We start from the raw sequence: 22552 nt of genomic DNA on the forward strand, positions 1-22552 counted from the left end.
TTAGCGGCTATGCTACGAATCTTACAAGTTTAACTGACACGAGCAATTTGTTGTTTATAGCAGAGCGTTAACAAGATTTAGTAAATCTAGCTTTGCCAAGAAAAAGAATGAGGGATGCTTAGTAGTAAGTGCCACAGGTGTGTTTCAGAGATTAACAACCCCCCTGATCGGTAAAACAGTCTTCTTGTTTTTCATCATTATTCCAGATAATTAATTACAAAAAATCGTCTGTTCACTGTCCTAACTGATAACCTAACAAAATTTCTCCTAGAGATTTTATTTGCCAAAATAAAACGATAAAATAAATCAAATTATTTGTGATTGAAAAATTGTTAGGTTCAATATTTATTCAAGTCAAAGATCGCCTTAATCGTCGGTAAAGAAGTTTTCTTCAGCAAATTGATAAAATTATGTTTCGTCGTTGGTAGAGATACATTTGTCAAGACCGGGCAGCAGAGTTGCCAGAAGCAGGCAACTTCCCCTTCCCCACTACGTCTCCTATTCCCTGTGTAATAGAGGGAATGGGGGAGTCATGGTGGGGAGAAGAAATTACCCGTTTCTGGCAACTCCGTTGGGCAGTGCCGTACGCTACTGGCGCCCCTGGGGTCTTAATATCGATCCCCATTCCATGCACCCTTCCCCCTCCCCTTCTTTCCCAGCAATCCCGTGAGTCAACGTCGAGCATCCAACCCCACGTTCTTGCAATTCTCCAGGATCTGCTTCGTCATTTTAATTCCTCCTGCGCATTTATTCCAATGGACCAGCGCAGATATAGTCTTTCCTCCATTGTTCCCATAAACACCTCAGGAATTACCCCTTTTCCCTTTTCTAATTCAATACTACTCCAATTCCCAAATGAAACTTTCAACAGAAATTTTGATCATCACAACTCTACCGAATCGAGTAATTACTGTTTTTTATAGTATATCAATTATCGGTTCGTCTCTGTTACATCAATCTCACCTATCGAACGTATTAATATCGAGCGTTCCCGTCACGAATATCCTAATTTTCGGAATAGAAATTTCGAGATATCTATATACATATATATGTATCTGGTTATACCTTTTAATTGCTACAATTCATAAAACACACGATTTCCATTGCGTTTTACATATTTCTTAAACGCATTGTCTACTGGACTTCGAAACGTATTAGCAAAGTTAAACTTGTTCAGTTAATTAAAGAATTTTTGATTTAAAAAAAGTTGATAAATGTCTAAAGGTACACTTGGGGAAATTAATTTTTGTTCCAAAACAAAAACAAGTATTTTAAAGCGCCTTACCTCCATACCAGAGGATTTTTCTATCTAGCAATAAACCAATGAAAATAAATGTGAAGGGAATAAAAATCCTATTGTATTTTTTACTCCAGTCCTTAATTCGAACTTATAATTTTTAAATTATATTATCAATACATCGCGTGTGTATTTTTAACATGAAAATTAAATAATTACTTTTGTCATCGAAATAGCGTATAAAATTAATTGTACGTACCTTTCTTCTCGAAATGCGCGAATCAACGAATGCAATCACCTTGTGGCGAGCTGATAGGAGTCGAGCAGGTTGACCTCTGATGAACGGGATACGACGACTGGTTAACCGCATATAGGATAATGTTGGCAGGATTATATAGGGGAACAATTGTAGTACAGAGTGATCATAGAACTTTTCTCGCACACTAATCATACCTGCCAGAAGACCCACGTCATTCTCTCGAATTTCAGAGATTTTTCCACAAAAAACACAATTTTATTTTGATCTTGATTAAAAAGAAGGGGAAAATATTCTCCCTATTCCTTAACGTACAAAACTAATCTATCCTAAGGCGAAGCAAGTTTCTCCATTTTATTTATTATTGCAAATCATAGCTGTAAAATAAGTTGCGTATCTCGCTCGAATCAGCGTTCTTTATTTGGCACGTTATCGTGTTGAAATTTAAAAAAAATATGCCATTCATTGGACACCTTGTATATGGAAAGTACAGCTTTTATGTGACATTGATGTAACTCGAAGAATATTCATGACGTATAAACAATGCTATAATTATCAATTACGTCTAACATACATATAAACAATTATATCCTTAATAAAGATACTCGTCATATCGTATAATTTTCATTAAGTAAATTAATTAACTAATTATCCTTCGAGCACAGATTTCTTTAAAACATATCACGCGCAAATTGACTATATAGAGACTAGATCATAATATTATTCTTGAAGCAATATTATCGATGGACCCGATCTTTAAAGAGAAAAAAAAGTTCAATTCTTCCATTATAATTTAAAATTCGCGAAATATCACAAGAACGTGTTAAAATAATAAATGCAATTTTTCGCAAAGTGAAAAATTCTGTTGGAAACGATATTCATCCATCGATAATATTAATTATTAAATGACTATCTTTAGTAATTGCTACAACCACGTTTCTAAAACCCTTCTAACGTCAACACCGCGGCAACCTCACTGATCTATATTTTTATATATATTATATATAATGTAATATATATATTTATATTTGTAACATATCCATATGTGTGTCTCGTATGTACAGTTTGTACTTGGGTAAACATACAAAAGCACTTAACGCTAAGTTGCTCAAGCTTATCCATAAAAGTAACATGCCCACGGTGCGATACAGAAATACATTTAGATTCTCGTCCTCTCGGATACAGCATCAACCCGTACAATTCGTACAAAGCCAGCGTTGATCAAAAGATTTTAATCCGAAATGCTTGACGTTTCTCCTTCGCATATCGAGTTTCGCTCTACCCACTGCGGCCCGTTTCAAATTTTCTCCGGAAGAGGGCGAACGAGCCGCAGAGGTTATGTTGAAAATCGCGCCGCCATTTTGAAATATGGCGCTTACCTCGTGCTCCCCAATTTACACATAATAATAATAAGAAACGTCAAAAACGATTATCACGAGAAATGTTAAATTGCATTGTTTCTTAACTCGATATTCGAAGGGGTAAAAAAGAGCGCTTGAAGGTAGAAAAAGTTTCAGGTGGTCCGCAGTAGAGGGCTCCCCAATCGCGTCAGCTGATCACAAGATGGCGGCGACTCCACTAGGGTCAGTCTTCGGCGAAGTTACGTTGCAGCAATTATTCTTCTCTCTTCTCCCCCAGCGAGGCTTGCAACACCTGCAAGAACATTTTCACCGGACTTCGACTTCGTTGTCAGTTGAGTGTCTTAACGATGCTTGTTTTCAGGTCGCTAAGGAACGTTTCTTCCTCAATTTTGAGGTTAGCTCGACACGAAAGCTCGGTAACAAAGCTAATTTCCCTGATTAGCGATTTACGCTTAGGCCATAGGCATTTTGTAATCACGCGACTGTCCCTTCGTCTCTCTAATTTACTTAATTACTAATTTGTTCGAGCGTGCATCGACGCGGTTAAAAAAAGAAGAAAAATAGTTCGTTGTGTTCCGAGTCACGACAGCGTGTCCCCGAATACGCGATATTGACTGTTTCAAGAACGTCGTCCTTCCTCTATTGACAAATCGAAACTATAAATTTTGCTAATACAAGAGTATTTACTATACTTTCATTAACAAGTTACGATCTAAACTACTGGTCACACACAAGTCTACGATAACCTTAATTTATAATTATATTATGTTTGATGAGGATAGTAAGGATACAGCTATGAGAAAATCATACGATTTAGTAATAATGGTAGACACAAAATGTTTCTGTTATTGTTTCTTTTTTCGTGGGCAAACACTATAGGCGGAGCAAGCAAGGAGGAAATCCGCAAATTGACGATCCACGTTGACTCAGTCCTATAACATCAGGCAGACTGATCGATAAATAATTGTCGGGGCAGTTTATAAAATTCTGAAACGCATGGTCGCAACTGACGATATTACAAGGACGACAAAATGTACAGGTAGATTAAGCACGAGAGACGACAATCGAGATTTATTTACACGAGTGATGATGGGAATGATGAAAAAATAATCCTTAATTTTGTATCTTTATTGTCACTCACCTTTTGCTTCCTCTATATATCTCCCAGTCTTCCTCGTGGATCGATCGATGGATCCTCTTCTCCTCGTGACTCATATATAAGACTACTTTTTATTATCAACCATTTCACAATCTACTTAGTAGTATCCCTTTACTTAAATTGCATTGAGAAAAATAAATTCCATTCATCGTTGAACAACGTCACTTTCTTTTTATTTTACCTCTTATTACCATTGATTCGTCCAGAGAGTCTTGAAATAAACGTTGTGCGATAACTAGTTTATTTTTCTCTCTGCTACTGGGGTGGAAGTGATGGCTGATATACACTTATAATCAGGGATTATTGACTGCTCTACTATATGTATATATATATACGAACTACTTAATCTTTTGGTGTAGTTATGTACACTCTCTCATGCACGCAACAAGTGCACCTGGGGTTGTATGGGAGTCCAGAAGATTAACGATGGATAAGTGAACGAAATGAAATGGCAAATCAAAGTTCCTCGACAACAATTCTTTTTTTTCCTGTCATTTTAATGTGGAGTTAAAAAAAATTCGTTTGGAAGAGCATGTGACTCCAATGTGCAATTCTTTCCCTCTCGTATCGTCGCATGATCTTTAAGAATTTCATGATTCAGGAGAAACGCTATTTACGATACACGTGGTCCATCCAGTTTATATACGGAGCGGAGACGTACAACAGTATACTACACCTTAGGGGTTCTGAGATACGTGAGGTTTTTACGTCGATTCGAATAAAGTACAGTCGGAGTTTCTACTTGATTACCAACATAATCTATCTTAGGAGGATCAGGAAATACGCACAATACTTTATTAATTCACCCTGATATACATAAATACTCTCACTTTCTCTCTCTCGACGTGTTAAAAAGTCGTCTTGGCTTATTTCGTGATCCTGAATTATTTACATAAAAAATTCTAATACATCATGTTCAGCCCAGTCTGGAATGATGGGAAGTAAAAACAAATCTTTGAAGAAATTAGCGTGGAATAAGAGTAATTTTAATGTTTTCAACAACAGCAGGTACAGTAACCAGTTTACCTGAAGTAATTACGGTGGCAATATTCTTTCTGCTCTCTTCGTCGCAATTTTATCTGCTTCTCTTTGGTCTTTTCTCTCTCTCTCTCTCTCTTTCGCACATACACATACATACTGTACTCTCTCTCTCTCTTCATCAAAAATCTCTTGGCTTACACTAAACCAGCCATTCCCGTCCACTTATTACTGTCTCTTTTTCTTACTCATTAATAATCAATAAATTACGTACGTTTGCTATATATACTAATCGACTGTCTATCTAGCTGACTATTACTAGCAGTGCTGGAAAATCTTGAGGATTCTTCCTCAACGAAGATCACGATTTTTCAATATTTGTGTCATTCAGCGTTTACTCGATTTATCCAGCCGAAAATACGTGACACTAACGTTGAGCAAGAATCTTCCGGTTTGGAAACTTTCCACAAAACACTAATGTAACGGAAATACCAATGATCTAAGTATTTTTAAGTATATTATATATGTATATATATATATACGTGTACATATATATATATATATATATACACATATAATTATCTGTTACGCGTAAGAGTCTAGGAAAATGAGCCAAGTTGCTTATTTAAAGTCTATCGAAATAAATAAATAAATAATTATAGCAGCTACTTGATACAACTAATCAATTACCAATATGTACATCACAGGCATAAATGGATAAAATTCATGAAATTGTACTGTGAGTATTGAAATGATACCAACGCTTTTACATATATAAATATATATATATATATAATAAGCGTGACAAATTTTCTTTCACTTTCTTCCTCTTTTGTTTCATTAATAAGGCGCCATTTATGCCGTGGAGTGTACAGGATCGTCCGCTACGTATTCCGTTAATAAGAGAGGTATCAAATTTCAACACGATTCAATTGTTTTTTCTTTAGGTTTATAAGTATAGTAATAATATAGTATATAACAATGACAACAGTGACGTTGACAGCGATGGTGGCACATTTCAGGAGAAAACTGGAAATCGACGATAAGCGAGCTACCACTAATGACACCGGAGTGAGTTTAGCTTATAGATCCGAGCATCGTGACTTTACGGACACTCCCACGCAACGAGCGCTTCTCAAACGACCTTCGAGTTCGCGGAAAGCCCCGGTCGACCGAGTTTCCTCCCGATGTCCAACAATATCACATTTGACGTCCACTTTCTCTCAGTCTTTGGAGGATTCGAGGGGGTGCGACGAGGCTTCCTGGGAACCGGAAGTCGTTCTGCAGACTCGACGGCTGCGCGCCGGAGCGAACAGTGCTCCGCGTACACCGCGTGTGTCGAATAATATTTTTCACCAGGCTCTTTCGCTACAACTGCCACTGGCTCGCGTGATCCTAATCGATATACCAGATTTTCTATCGTACTAATAGAACAGAGTAGTAGAACGGATGATGGATCATTGCGACCGCACTGAGAGGACAGCTCCAGGTCCCTCATCCAATTCCGAAACGCTTCCTTCTCGTTCTTCGCATCGAGCAACGATAATCACCGAGAAGCTAAAGTGTCCAGATCTGTTCTCATCGAATTTCGAGTGTTGGCCCGAAACAGCTCATCCTAGCGTGTTGACTAATCGATAAATTGTACACCCGTTATACGTTTTATTTTGTAGAACTATGCAATATTACGTGTATGTATATGTATATATATATATTTTTTATTTGTGTTCATATAAGTTTATATTTATAAATATATTTATGTATAGTAAATTGGAAGAGCAAGACGCCAGCCACGTCGCAAGTGGCGGCCTTAAAAAAGCGCTGCCAAAAATGCGCGGGTCCCATTTCGAAAGAATTGTCTCGAACGTTTAATTAAAAAGAGCTTTCACACTGCGTGGATTATATTTTGAGACAGGGACGACAGGATCACTCGAGAATCTTCCATCTACGCAGCTTTGTTTACGATTTCTACCATCCTCCTTCCAGGGGTCAATGCCCTCGACTCGAAAGACACACGGGTCGATTTATGATTGCGTTGATTCGTACTACGAGAAAAAAATTGTGTTTCGTAACGACTCGAGAAAGAGAAAGAGAAAGAGAAAAGACAAAAGACAAAAGAGAGAGAGAGAGAGAGAGAGGCAGCGAAGAAACAGCTTATCAACAACTACGTTATAAGAGTATACACATTTCCAAAAGGAGAAAGGTTTGAAATTTTGCAAGAAAACGTCTGGTACCATCGACAGTGAAGAAAGGTGAAAGCCATCAACATAGTTTCAGACAGATATTAATATTGCCTAAAATATTACATATTTACAATTTTGTACATCGTGCATGGTGCACCAGCTTTAATTTCTCTCTCTCTCTCTCTCTCTCTCTCTCTCTCGTCAAAGATATTAGTCCATCGAGGACGTCGAGCACGAGGATACCCTTAATGCTAGATCCAACCTCATCCTAAGAGCTGCGTAGACAGAAAATTGTCATTCAAGCCGTCGTTGATAAACGTTTGAACAGAATTTTTATCCACTTGCCCCATTGTCATGACGAATAAACGACGTGATAAATGACGTGGTAAGAGAGACTCTTAAGGAAGCTTGGGGAGGGAGGAGAAGAATCGAGGGGTTTGTAGGGGTGTTTAATAACGGGGGATTATTAGTAATAGAAATTCGTGCTTACCTGATTTCGATGTCAGGAGGGCAGGCAGCTTCTCTAGCGATCGACACACGCACACGCGCAAATAAACAGCATCAGACATACGCATGTACGCACACAAATAGATACAGACGTAATATATATATATATATACTACGGGATCGATATGCGTCGAGATCGTCTTTGGTTTCCCTACAGCGTCCGCGTTCTCGAGGATATATATAGTGATACAAGGTGGGCGATAGAGGTCGGATTAAGGCACTCGGGTTATGTCCAATTGTCGATCACTAGACTGCGCGTCCTCTACACACACACAAATACAATCTTTTTCTACTTTCGTTTTAATTGGCCGCTCGAACACGAAGCGATCCGATCCTCAACGCTTTTTCAATCATCCCGATTTTTTTATAATTTATACCTAGCGAGATTGTGTACCAAGAACCGATCGCACGGAGAAAGTATATCAATCGATTGAGAGTTTTTTCAAATGCGTGTAAATCGAGGGGAAGTACGTAAGAGAGAGAAGAAGAAGCTTCCTACGGGATTCTTCTTTTTTTATTCCGGTAAAATCATTCTTTCCTTCGAGACTGTTTCGTTACGTAACACTGCAATATTTTTATTCTAACGCAAATACTTGCTTACTCTCTATTCATTCTCTAATGCGTTTTTATAATGTTGCCATTTTTTGTTGTTACAACGCGTTATAAAAAGTGCTCGTGTATAATTGAGGGAATAAAATTCTTGAATAATAATGTGTTGCAAGTACAGAAATTTATCGTGAGAATGGCACATTTTGTAATGTGTGCACGAAGCGAGTTGAAGTTTTTTCGTTGAAATAAAATTTTTGTATTTGCAGTGTGTAGGTGAAAAAAGTATCCTTTCCGTGCAGTCGCTAAGCGAACGAGGGAGTGAGAGGATCCAAGGTAGAAGAGCATCGAGATACACACGTTTTAATGTTTAATTGTCAACGTGTAAATTTACCGATGAAGCTGCACATTAATGGCCTCTTATATGCTACCATACCAATGCTCTACTTAGAATTTATTCTTAAATATTCTATATGCAATTTGATTGTTTTCCGAAAAGAACTCTTGGAATGTTACGTTAATTGCATTGCAAGCTCGATTACACGATCGATATTTATGTAATTTCTTGTTTTGCAAAGTTGATTAACCTTTAACTACCAACCTACTAATTTACTGACGTAACTGAACCCACGTGGTCTGCACTATAATCATGACCACTTGATTGTATTTGCCCACTACCGAGGATATCCACTTTAGCTACACGAAATGAACAATTTTTTTGTCATTTTCTCAACATTTCATTCGTATCACATAACTAATGATTTTTAAAACTGATGCCTGTTCTAATAAAGTCTTATGATAAATTCTGTTATTTACTCCAACATATTGCAATATATTTAATCTAATACCAAATTTTTTAAATGAGACAATGATGAATAATTGAGAGGCAGAAAAACACAGAAGCAAAAAAACTATATTATTTAAAAATGAGACAACAGTTCGATAAACTGGGCCTTCCACACCATCAAGTTGGTAATTAAAAGTAAATTTTACAACTTGCCACACGTTCGAATGGAAATTCTTGATTCCCAAGAAAACTCTCTCTCTCTCTCTCTCCCTCGAGAATAAAAGCTATATACACGAAACGTACCTGATTATGTCACCGTGTTCCATTCGTCCAAATTTGAGTCTCTTCACTCACCTAAAATCGTTCGTGCCTCTCGACACGCCAGACTCGCGTCTCGTCACAGTGAAATAAATAAACGCGACGACGAGTGACTCTAATTACGAGAACGCGTGTAAATCCAGCGCGTTGATATGTGTGTATACAGTCATCAGCTACTAACTATTCGGGACTAATCTCATACAAACACTTTCTACGTTAATCAATAACGATGATCACAATGCAATATACAAATATATGTATGTACAAATGTTGAGGATCACCTGTCTTCCAAAGGCATAGAGGTGTGTGTGTGTCTGTGTATGTGTGTATGATTTTTGTCTCGATTACTCTCACACATCGTGGCTCAGCTGGTTACACGCAACGTTACATCGTCTCGAATCTAATAAAATTATCGAATGATTTTAGTCGACTCGGGGAGGCCACTACTCTTTTACGATTTTTTTCACCGGATTTTATTTTTTCCAAGTCGAATTTCGCAAAACGCGAGTCACGAGTTTTGTTTCATCGTGTTATATCGATGCGATACAATTGGATATTGTTTCTTCGATAGCTAATGGAAAGCGAGTTTTGACGCGTAATGTTATTGGATGCGGATCTAATGTTTTAATAGTTTTTCTATCGAATGAAACTGGTCTATGGGAAACTTTCTCCGTGCAAGATATCGTATAGATATGTACAGGGTGTCCGGTTTAAAAGTACCAAGATGGAAAGTGTGGATTGAAGGAACGATATTGAGAAAATTAGTATAAAATTTTTCTTAAAATTATTAATTAAAAGCTTATTAAAATTAGAAGTTAAAAACATGACATTTGTCGAGTGTGGGCATTGAATATTAAAATTTGTATAATATTTTTTTTAAAAGCCTGAATTAAAAATGTATTAAGGGTAGAAGTTAAAAATATGTAATTCTCGAATGCGTGCATTGAATAATCCGGGAATTGAATTGATGAACGATTGGTGCAAAAATAATACAAAAGAAGAATTATATCGTATTGTCATATGAACCAACCGAAGATCTGGCAATAAGATAAGAGAGTGGCGCGAAGCGCCAGGTGAGACCGAGTGATAAAAAAACAACTAAAATTAATCCTTTAGTCCCTAATGCGTCGAGAAACAATAGGAAGAAAAAAAATGATATAATTCTGGATTTTTTAGTGTGTTAAAATGAAAACTTGTAGAATTTTTATTGAATCACAAATGTATTTACAATGAAATGAGCTTAAACATGACAGGAATACAATAATTTCTAGTTAAATTAATTGGCAATTAACTGCAGCTAATGAAACTAATGTCTATCGCATTTGTGTTACGCTTTAACACATCTCCATCATAAAAATGACAATAGAGATTGTGCAAATTATGCGACATGTTACAGTTAGTTAACAAGCAAATTATTACGCATTAATCGTATATGCATGTTTACGATGAAGATACGTTAAAACGTAGGATAAATACAATCAACATTACTTTCATTAATTGCAACTAATTGCCAATTAACTTAACTAGAAATTATACTATTCCTGTGTCATGTTTAAGCTCATTTGATTCTAACACATTTGCAATTCAATAAAAATTATTTAAAAAATTTTAAATAATTCCACGAGTTTTCATTTTTACCAAATAAAAAATCAAAAATTTTATAATCCCATTTTTTTTCTTCCTATTGTTCCTCGACGCACTCGGGACTAAGGGATTAATTTAGATTCTTTTTTTATCAATCGGTCTCGCCTGGCCCTTTCGACCCCTCTCTTATCTTGCTACCAGATCTTCGATTCACTCAAATGATGATATGATATAATCCTTTTCTATAGTATTTGTGCACCAACCGTTCACCAATTCGATTTGAGGATGATTCAATGCTCACGCACAACGAATAGTTTATTTCTACCTTTCACCCTCCAAAAACCTTTAAATTAAGGCTTTCAGAAAAAAACTTTATAGGAATTTTCTCCTGAAAATGGGCCCTTCTATCCAGACTCCGGCTTGGTACCCTTGAACTGGACACCCTGTATGTAGAGTACTCTCACTCTCTCTCTCTCTCTCTCTAATGTACTTAGGCAAATGCAGTGTTGATTAGCCTCTGCGAGATTTGAATAACGGTTGATTTCAGCGACTGTTGGGAGGGAAATTGCCAAGATGCAGATTGATGTTTCTCACGAAAAGCAGGAGTTGCTCGAACCATTCGAGGAACTCGACTATGCTGCAGCTGCTGGATATCGCCAGTTACAGTTTCTCGATAGTTTATACTGCTTTCTTCCTTTGTTTCCTACACAGAGACGCGCGTATCTCTTTCTCTGGTTGTACAAGGTATGCGTGTCGTCGTCCTACTGTCGATCCCTATGTTATTTAGACTCAGAGTCCCCGATAGACCGAAGTACAGGGCTCTCTCCCTCCATTGGATGTGGGATATCGGTTACGTTGCAAAGAGATTACTACAGGGTTACAAACGCACACTGGAATGGAAATATCGTACATTTTCTAGCTGCTTCTAAACCCCTTTTAACCTTCGACCCCAAACACTCGTTTATTCGATATAGCGTAAACCGTCGCGTTGTGACCTTGACGCTGTTCTCTTTTCAGGGAATTCTGCAGGGTGTATAATATAACGCAATGATATTAAGATGAGAATGTGCGAGGGTGTGTATGCGCGCTATCGGATATCTATCGGTAAATTTTCTTTTGCTCTCGTATACACACTAATGCATTCTCACTTTATTATCGTTGCGTTGGTATAAGTGTAGCGAATGAGGATACGGAGCGGTGTAAGTATATTCATACGTCACTCGGGTTAAATTACTCATACTTGCCGGTTAGTAAGTGTATTGTATTCGTGCTTGTGGTTCTTTGTGTATGTGTGTAGTCTAGCTAATGGCATGCTCTACAACAATTTCGCTGGCTAAAACAGACGAGGAGTAATTTCACACCGAAAAACCTCGATTATCCGCTGGATCGAAAACAACATCATTCTCGTCAGAGAGATTCGCGAGGATCCATCCGAACAGCTGGGTTGTTTTCGAGCAGCCAGAGGTCATCGCGGAACGAGCGCCACCGGGGTTAACCGTGCTAATTGCAGCTTAATATTAATTAGTGAATTAGCGAGACCCCGAGGGCTGCTAGGACCACTGAGACGATGCGATGCAAAATTATATAGGATGGAACGAGAGGTGTAGTCTTCGTGATGCCAGATGGAGGGCGCTCACACCCCCCCCCCCACTATACCTCCTAATCCTATATAATACCATGGATTCGGGAGGTAGAGTGGGGGCTTGGAAGGGTTGCAATCTGGCATCACATCGAATATACCTTGTAAACAGTAGTGACGAGCTCATTATGACTAGGAGGATACAGCCTGAGTATGTTGATGCCAGACTGCAGATACCTGGACCCCCCACCGTGCCTTCCAAGCCTATAAATTGATTGGGTTTGAAGAGATGAGTGGGGGCTTTAAAAGTTTGCAATCTGGCATCACCGAGTGCAACTCGTGGATAGTGATGAGCTCACTGCGACTAGGAGGAATACGATATAATTTTTGTATGACTAGAAATAAGGTATGGGAAACATATAGTAGTATGGCATGACTGATATGTTATGGGAATTGGATGGAGAACGGAATGAGGGGGGGGGGGGGGAGGAGGAGTGATTAAGATCGGGACCCTCGTTGACCTGTACTACTTCCAAAATGTGTAGGGGTCCTCGAGGGTTGAGAGTGCCAGCAGAAAATTGCAGGATGATATGGTTAATAGTGATGATATAGTGACACGACAGTGCTGGAGAGGTACGAAATATACTATATATATATAATATTATAAGAGTGACAGAGAGTATAAAAGAATACACAGCATCTAAATAATTACTTACTGCTAAGAGGTCAGGTTAGGATGATACAGTGAAAGTATACGCATATGTATACACGTGTATGTGTATCTATATAAATGTATATATATATATATATATACGTATAGTAACACAAGATAAATCACCAAGGGCGTGGCATTCTGGGGTTTTTCGTGGGTTCGGTAAGAGAATACAGGGAAATATACACAAAGAGGTTAGCTACCAGTTTTAAACGACTACTTTATTGGCAATTCTTCTAGGCATCTTTCTAAACTAAAATACGTTGTTCTAGACGTTCTTCTTATGTTTCTGTATTTCAATGTGTGTTTCTCGTCTACGTAAGTGTACATGTACATGTGTGTGCGTGGATTGCCTCGCGTGTAGAATAGGAGCGCGTGCACGAGTCGTTGGGCAAATGCACGGTGGCCGAAATTTTTTGATCGACGAGGAAGAGAAGGAAGTTTAGGGGAGGGGGGGGGGGGGGAAGAGGGAAGGAAGAGGAGTAGCTTTGGTTAATTGACTTTTCACCGAGTTTCCGGTGCCAGCTGTCTCGGGAGAAACGAGCAACGTTTCCCGAGCCAGTTGGCACGCGAATCTACAAAACGCATCGAATCGAGCGAGAATTTTCAGGTGCGAGCGGAACGAAAGCTTTATAGAAAATTCGCGAAGGAGAGGTTGGAAAAGGACGAAGAATAAAACGCAGCTTAAAATCTGATTTCGTCGGGATCGAGAAACATATGGCACATTTGGCTGCAAGAGAATCAAAGCTTCGGTTGAAAATCTTATTTATCTAAACAACCCTCATGCACGTGCTCCTTTCTCCTTGTAACTAGGTGTATACAAACGTGTACAATGTCTTACCATGTATGTGTGTGTGTGAGAATTTCTGCCAGTGTGATACGTAAGGATCACTAACATAATAATGATAGAGAGTAATGACAATCATAATAATGATGCTGATGCACTCTAGTTATAAGAATTATGACAATTAATAATGATAATTAATAGTAACTAATAATAATTAAATACGACAATAATAATAATAATAATAATAATAATAATGATAATGACAATAATAATTAATATTTGACAATGGTACGAATAATAATTAGGAGGAGAATGATAATAATAGTGTTATAAGATTAATAATAAGAGTAAGAACAACAAGACGAGTATTCGATGCTGATCTTTCTCTTTGTTTCTCTCTCTATATAGATCATTACAATACGAAGCATCCCTCGCGCGAACTGGAAAAAGAAAAATTCTTGCAAGAACCTAAAAACTCCTCATGTTTCTCCTCCTCTCGCTTTCAATCATTCCCACATTTTTTCGTCCCAGTCTAGAAAGGTGCACGCAGAGACACGCTCGTCACGTCTCTTCCTCAATTACAATATTTTCTTGGCTTGTCCGTATCTCCTCTGATGCCTCTGCAAGCTCGCGAGCTTCGCCTCGGAACGCGATACACGATTTAGCGACTCGCGTCCCTCCGCACACACGTGTCTAAGCCTTGAGAGCTTTCCTGGACCTGACAGACGCGATAAATTATGAAGGAGATGGAGAACGGAAATGGAAAGAAAACCTTATTCCCCCTCTCACTCGCGCTTCTCCATCAAACTCCTTTCTTTTCTCCGCTCCTCTCCCATTTTAATCGTTACTCCTCTTTACCTTTCTTCTTCTTTCTCCCTCCCCCTAACCGTACGGATCTGAAAGTTTGACGAGAGTACGGGTCGACGGAGGTAGGAAAAGAAACTGCGACCGAGCGTCCTCGAGAGCTTTTATGACATTTTTTACACGATTCTAATCATCAGACGCGATAGAGAATTATTTCGTTATTTCCCTTCGATGCGAGACGCGAAATTCGAGCACCGAAACACGCGGCCGGAAAAGTCTTGCTACTGGTTCCCTCCTCTGCGTTCCTCCGCTTTATCTACTTTCGAGGCTCGTCTATACGGGGCCCGAAATGGAGCCGAAGGTGAAATGTACGTGGAGCCGAGTCCCACTGGGTACCTTGCATTATTATTATTATTACTATTATCACACTACTGCTACAACTACAGCTACCACTAAGCACAACTAAGATAAATAAGGCAAAGATTATTATTAGTGAATATCGGCACTGGATTACTCCTACCTCCAGCAAGCGCAGATGTTACAACGTCCAGTGAGTCTTGATTTGGCAAGATTTACTCGATCATAATAATAATAATAAAGCCGGAAATAATATCGTTCGTTCTCAACTAAACGACCATAATATCAACTTGGTACGACGACTGTATCAGTGTGGGTGGTTATCAGGGGGGGGGGGGTGGAAGAGTCGTCATTATATATATGTATATATCAAGGGAGGCAAGGGGAGGGGGGGGGGGGTGGAAGGTCTGGAATTGGGAAAACGTCCGCTCGAGTACGACGCGAGGAGCATCAGTCGGTTAGACAGAGGGAAATCTTTCTCAACACGCGCTTGAAAAATAAAAAAAAAAATAAGAGAAAAAAATGAAAAGTCGAGACACAGGAAGGAACCACTCTCTTTCCACCCTCGAACTTCGATCAAGGCTCGAGGTAATCAACGGTCGGTAAAATTTTGCAATCGTTGAATCCCACAATAATTGTTACCACTAGAACAAAAAAGAAAACAAATAAACAAACAACAACAAGGAGAAAATCATAATCAAACAGATTTTTCTGCAAAAACAAAATAGCATCTATATAAATATATAGAGAAAATATAGATTGGACTAGTTTCAAATAGTTTTCTACTCTGGATTCTCCAATGGTCCTTGCAAATCTCGACATGTACGATATATATAAATATAAATATAAATAAGTTTATAGATAAATATTTTAGCTAGTTAATGTCGCAGCTTCATGACAGAAATGGTGTCTGGAATAAAGAGAAAGATATAGAGGGAAGGGTGGAGAAGGGGGTAAATGAGAAAAGAGGAAAAAATAAATCAAGTAGCAGAAGAGGAAAGAGAAAGAGGCGCGTGTGAGAAATATTAGATACGTTAGAGGACAAGGCGTACATGTTTCAAGGGAAGAAAATATAATCAACCAGCATGCGTTCCTAATATCATACTAAAAATTCAACCAATATATATATATATATAGCGATGGATGGTTAACGTCGACGAAAAGATTAGAAACTATCTACGCTAATCAGACTGACCGAGCAGGCCGGCTTTCTCGTTCTATTTGCAGAGTGATGGGAGAAGGATGATGGTTCGGATCGATGGATGTGCGTTGATTCCGAGTCGGTTTGGACTTGCAAGGGGAAAGGGGAGGGGGTAAGGCCGACCAAGCTGACATTCGGTGAAGTCAGAGGGTCGTCCCGGATAACGAGACGCGACAGTCAGGAATTTAACTGCGCAACGGAGCTTGGAGCGAGCGTAGGCGTGCTGGCGAACCGGTCAATGATCGTGGAAGAGTGCGGAACTTGAAGAGACCACGAAGAAAATAAACTGGAATTACATCGACGATTCGAATGACAATTGAAATATCGCGGATCGAAATGGTACCATTTCTTCCAGGGGTCACTGACCTCTCTGTAGTTTTCTCGCGACCCGTGCAACGGAACTCGGAGCAAACTGCTGTCAGTGACCGCGGAAAGAAGGAAGACCCCGAAGAAGACAAAGCTGGAGAACCAAAATATCGCGAGTTTCCTCGAACCGATTCCGCTTCTGCCAGAGGTCATTGACCCGTCCGCAGCTGTATACACAGACACAAGACGCCTGACGCAAGAAGAACAGCCTTGAAGAGGATGATCGTCGATAAGAATAAATCCAGCGAGCCTGAAAATCGCACGAGCAGACCCGATGCCGGTCCCGAAATCGTACACGAATCTAAAAATTACTAATACTGTTTTTTCCACGAGAAACTAATTTCGAAAGTTTGTTAAAAATTCGAACAAAAGTTATTGCAGGTACACGCACGATGCGAATTTGAAGGAGCGAGACCGGATATCGAGCATCGGATCTGCCATTGGTGGAGTGTCTCTTCCACTGCTCTGTGTGCCACACCCCCTTTCACCCCCTACCCATACACGCTACACGGTATCTACCCTCTCGATGAGATACTCCACGCGAGGATCGGGCATCTTTATCCAATTTTCCCGGAAACTGTCGATTCGATACTGACAAGTGCGCGAAATCCGACGGATAAAAATGAAAAACGTGACCTCACGCTATAGTGCACTTTTCTCACTGCATTCTCACAGCTACACTCGCGCTCTTACATCCACACCAATGCGCGCACTCGCACACACACATACACGCTATATCTCTCTAATTCAATTTCAGCGTACATGCACTCGGGCCAGAATGCTGGGTTCGCAATGTCTTAGATTCGCTAATCTCTTAAACGTCGTATCGTAAATATCACTCGCGAGTTTTTTTTTTCTTAACACTAGGATACAATGTTTGTTTGTATATCGATATTTATACTAACGCGTGTGTGCATATACGTGTCTATATATCTATCTCTACACACATACATATACAGACACGTATATATATCACTAGAGAATATTACTTATCGTTCGGAAAGTATACCACAACCCGGTATTCCTTCGATCCTGCCGCTCGAGTATCTCGCGTCTCTCACGTTTGTTTCTCTCGAGTGCGTCTCGTCTCGTCCGTATGTTCGTCAGGTTCGCACGGCGGATCGAGCATTGAGCCTCGCTAAATATGTTTTGTATTTTTTTGTTTGTTTGTTTTCTTGTTCGTTTCTTTAATCCTTAATTCGTTAGTCGTCTAGCTTAGATAGTATTGCTCGAGCCCATTAAGGGACGCGCTGTATCATTAATAATATCATCAACGATAATGTTACAATGAAGGTTTGAGTTAATCGCTTATTGCTCGAAATTTCTCACATTCATTTTACATCTCACTCGTCCGAGTAGCCCCGCGTATCTTTCGTCTCTCTCCCTCTCTCTCTCTCTCTCTTTCACACTGATTTTTCCTCGCACTTCTACGATACTCCCGCTTCTTTCCAATCGTCCGCAAAATTCCACGCTCGACCAAGAGCATCCTCAGCGTTACAGGTAAATAGCTTAACGTACGCAGTGTATAGAAAATAAATAATCGCTCGCTCACTAGCCGTGTGAATAATACGCTAAATCGCAATGTAGAAAAAATCGTATATGTACAGCATGATCGAAAGATGAGAATCGAAAGGAATCTTCTGTATGTATATATATATATGTATGTATGTACATCGCGATGGAGAAAAAAGCGTTTAGCAAGGACACCGTCATCCTCGGATTCGAACGCGAGTAACTTTGCCACCCCTGGGAATGATTCCTGGAGGAACGTCGTGCGTATAATCGAGGCTTTAGCACTAATATTGCTATATATAGATACGAGAAGCTCTTCGAATCTCTGATCGGAATTGAGGAGAAACGAGGATGCGGTATCGAAAGGAAAATGACGCGTTGACGAAAGAGTCGCGGGGCGCTCGTATGCTTAAAGCTTAAGTCGCGTATAAATTAAGTGGTGACTTGTCCTTCTCTTCATCTTCTTCTTCGTCATCTTTTTCTTCCTCCGCCTTATCAATAGTGTTATTACTATACGATCCGCTAGATTAGACGATAGACTTAGGATCTAGATCATCTTAAGTAACATGAGCTAATCTCATTCTTGGTTTCCACCCTCCTCGTCTCTGAAAACCTCGCCATTCCTTATCATTATTATTATTATTACATAATTTAATCTCCCTCGTAAGTACAGTGTCTTTGACAGTCCTCGCATTCGCACGATCTCTCCACCCGCTCTTTTTCTTTCCCGCATTTTTTCATCACTTTTCTCTCTCCCTCTCTTTGCTCGAGTACATATATATAGACACGCCATACGCAACCCTCGTTCTCGGAGCTCTTTTCGTGACTCGTGATATATTTATTTATTCATATATTTGTATCTATATATTTGTAAGTATATATATATATAATATATTTATATACTTATGCGTAATATCTTATACTCGTACACACTAGTATGTATACAGTATATATAATAATCTTGTGTGAGATTTAACTTCGCGCGTTATCCCTATAGAAAGTCTTATACACGATTGAGAGCGAAGAAATATTGTCTTCCATTACTCGAAGAAAAATATATGTAGCTATATATGTTCATCATATATTTATTTATACGCTATCGTCTCCGATAGAAAAGAGAAGTAGGCGATGCCCCCTGATGGCTTCAACCGATGGCCAAGCTTTGGAAGAGAAAGCTTCGCAACGACGAGTCGCGCGTGATTCGAGTGCAACGTCGCGGAAATTTATCGTCCACCGGGGGTCGACTCCCCTGCGCGCGGAGTAGATCCCACCGGTGGAGCGCGCGCGGCTGCTCTACGATATAATAATAATAGTACGGTAATAATAAAATTAATAATAATATCACGAAGACGAGCCTTTACAGCTTAGCGACGAGAAAAAAGTGCGTCCGAGTCATCGGGACTGCATCCGCGGTGCGAAGGTTGAAGCTTGGGGGAATCGTCTCTATCAGCGCACGCGAATGTATATATATTGACCTGTTGCCTCCCGAGGAAGGTGCAGCACGTCGAACCCGAGGTGAGCTCGAAGAAACGCCAGGGATGAATACACGTTTGGCACTTGGCGAGAACCTGCCAATTGACACGCGAGCGACACCTCTCAATCCGATCCGGTCATGACTAGCAATTGACTCTTTCATCCCGTCGCTTCCTGGTCCGCCACGGGATCGACCGAAGGAAGTCGCTTTGCGCGCAAAGTCGCATTAAGGTTAAATGGGAAGCGCAAGATCTCGTCCGCTCGCTCCCTCCCTCTTTCGCACGACCTTTGACCCTTTGGCGCGCAAGCTCACCGGTTCTTGGTATTATTGCTTAAGTATTCGTGGAGAGGCGCGAACCACACGCGCCAAACGACGCAACGCTACAAGCCTATTGCGATGCAGAGGGCGCGCGCGTGGCTGCGGAGCCGCCGCGATGGAAGCGCCGCGACGGAAAGAATTCCAACTAAACGTACAGAGGGCGCGCGCGCGCGCGCGCGACCTTGGCGCCACGCGCACCGCGCTAACCTAACTAGGAACCGAGTGTTCTTCGTGTTGTCTCGACGACCAAAAATCTTAGCGAGAGAGAAAAGTCTGAATCGACGTGTGAATTAATTTAAAGAATTAATATTAAAGATATATATATATATATATATATGTATATATATATATATATGTGTGTGTGTGTGTAAAGTGTTCTCACAAACTTAAGCAAAGCCGCCGCGAGTAGAGAAAACTCTGGCAAGATTACAATTAAATATGCGAAGTGGGCTGGCCAGGCTCGGGGATGTCGAAGAGTCTCGGTAGTCCTCGCCTTCTTTCCGAGTGGCAGTCGATTGGTAGCCCTCGTTTTCCGGCGGATGGTCGCCATCTTGGTATCGCTTTTATACGTACATGCCCATTCCGTACATGGAGCCCCAGTCGACTCCTTGGAAACTCGACATGTCCACGTTGGTGAGGGAGTATCCTTGGTAAGGATTACCAGGTGCCGCAGCAGCCGCTGCGGCAGCGGCAGCGGGCGTCGCTGCGGCTGCGGCCGCTGCAGCCGCGGCGGCAGCGGCAGCCGAGGGCGGAGCTGGCGCTGGCGCCGGAGCCGCCGCGGCGGCTGCAGCCGCCACCGCGGCCGCTGGTATCGGATATGGCGCGTATCTGTACGCGGAGAGGGCCGGGTAACTGCTGGCGAAGAGCTTCCCGTATCCGGCGACTGCGTTCTGCACCTGAGCCGCTGCGGCTGCGGCCGCGGCAGCCTGGACCTGCGCCTGGGCCTGGGCCTGCGCCGCTACCAATTGGGAGGCTGCGGCTGCTGCGACCGGAAGTGCGGTTTGGGGCGCCAATCTCACACCCAGGGTGCTCAGTACCACTCGCTTCCCCAAGGCCAGGGCGCCGGGCTGAACCGCCTCCTTCGGCTGGGCCTTCTTGCACTCGACCTTCTTGTTCTTTATGGTGTGGAAGTGGATCTCGCACACTCGGTCCACCACGTCCTCGTTCTCGAAGGTCACGAAGCCGAAGCCACGGTGCCGTTTGGTCTGCTGATCCATCAGCATCACTGTCTCCTCGACCTTGCCGAACTGATTGAAGTACGCCTTGACCTCGTCGCTGCTCGTGTCCTGGCTCACGCCTCCCACGAAGATCTTCTTCGTACGATTCGCCTGTTTCGCACGGTTCTTCGGCGTCGCGTGCTTCGGATCGATCTTCTTCCCGTCGAGGGTATGGATCTGGCACTTGAGAACCTTGTCGACGCTGCCCGGCTCGGCGAACGTGATGAAACCGAAACCGCGGCTACGCTGTAAACGAACAACCCCGAAAACGGGCACGATGCACATGGATCCTCTTTTACGTCCTTCTATAATTTCTTTTCTTTCGCACTCTCTCTCTCTCTCTCTCTCTCTCTCTCTCTCTCTCTCTCTCTCTCACTCACTCTTTTTTCCGTCGCTCTATAAGTTTTCTCATTTAATTACACGTTTCCTCGTTTTTTTTTCTTTACAGGTAACGCTCAACGCCATCAACGCGTGAAAAATACGTAACGATCCTGACTACCGCCACGCGAATCTATAAGAATTTTTCAGTAAACATTTGGAAGCTAAAACTGAGAGTATCTGGATTTCATGGCGAAAGTTTACACTCGTAGTAGTTAGCTGCTTTCTACTGAGCTACCGATTACATGCAAGACTGTCCAAGCTAATGTAAAACAAACATTCTAAGGGTTACGTGAAAAGAAGGATTTTGATAAATAGTTACGGTCGTTAATCGATCTACTGCCGACGACGGTTAGCTTCGTTTCCCATCCTCTTCTTTCACAAACGTTAAAAAATCAAAAGAAAGAGAACAAAGTAGGAAAAAAAAAGTTTACTAGACTATAATAACAGTGTAATCCCTGCTCGTTCCTCGGGACACTTTCTTCCCACCAATTTCAATACATGTGATACGGATACAAGTAACCAAATACTCTTCTACTGCTTCTTGTACTCGCAGAGCAAAATTAGTTACACTGAGATATATATATAAAAGTATATATACGTATTAGTAGTACAACTTTATCTTTTCTACAAATCTACTGTGTCAAATATTCGTGCAAAGTGAAAATAAAAGAAAAGAAGACTGGTGCATCGAATCTCCTCGAGACGAACACATCCCGTTTTAACGCGTTTACCTTGAGAAACACGTTTACGCGACGAAATGGGAAGAGAGAAGATGGTCGGAAAACGATTTTGATCCGTTTGAAAGGGCGCACGAGCGATATCTCAAAATACTCGAGGAAAAGACCGGCATGTACATATATATATATACGAGGCTGCTCCTTATTTTCCCAAATTAAATGCTCGTATATCGACTGCGACCCGATCGGATCTC

The 22552-nt window shown here is 40.8% G+C and overlaps 1 protein-coding gene across 10 annotated transcripts in view; it reads right to left on the reverse strand.

Moving 5' to 3' along the window:
• Nucleotides 1–1833: 1833 nt before the first annotated feature.
• Nucleotides 1834–22552, reverse strand: part of msi (musashi) — a 138051-nt gene continuing 117332 nt past the window's right edge. For 8 of the 10 annotated variants that reach the window (XM_066739762.1, XM_066739764.1, XM_066739763.1 and 5 more), the window contains one exon: nucleotides 1834–21486. In XM_066739762.1, coding sequence (XP_066595859.1) covers nucleotides 20587–21486 — 900 coding nt within the window. In that variant the 3' untranslated portion in view covers nucleotides 1834–20586. The remainder of the gene's footprint in view (nucleotides 21487–22552) is intronic. The other 2 variants (XR_010823865.1, XR_010823866.1) reach the window with 2 other exon arrangements.

This window comes from Prorops nasuta, unplaced genomic scaffold (genome assembly GCF_024137725.1).
Source record: "Prorops nasuta isolate Cenicafe-Biocafe unplaced genomic scaffold, Cenicafe_Pnas_1.2 PNAS00021, whole genome shotgun sequence".
In the NCBI taxonomy this organism is placed as follows: domain Eukaryota; kingdom Metazoa; phylum Arthropoda; class Insecta; order Hymenoptera; family Bethylidae; genus Prorops; species Prorops nasuta.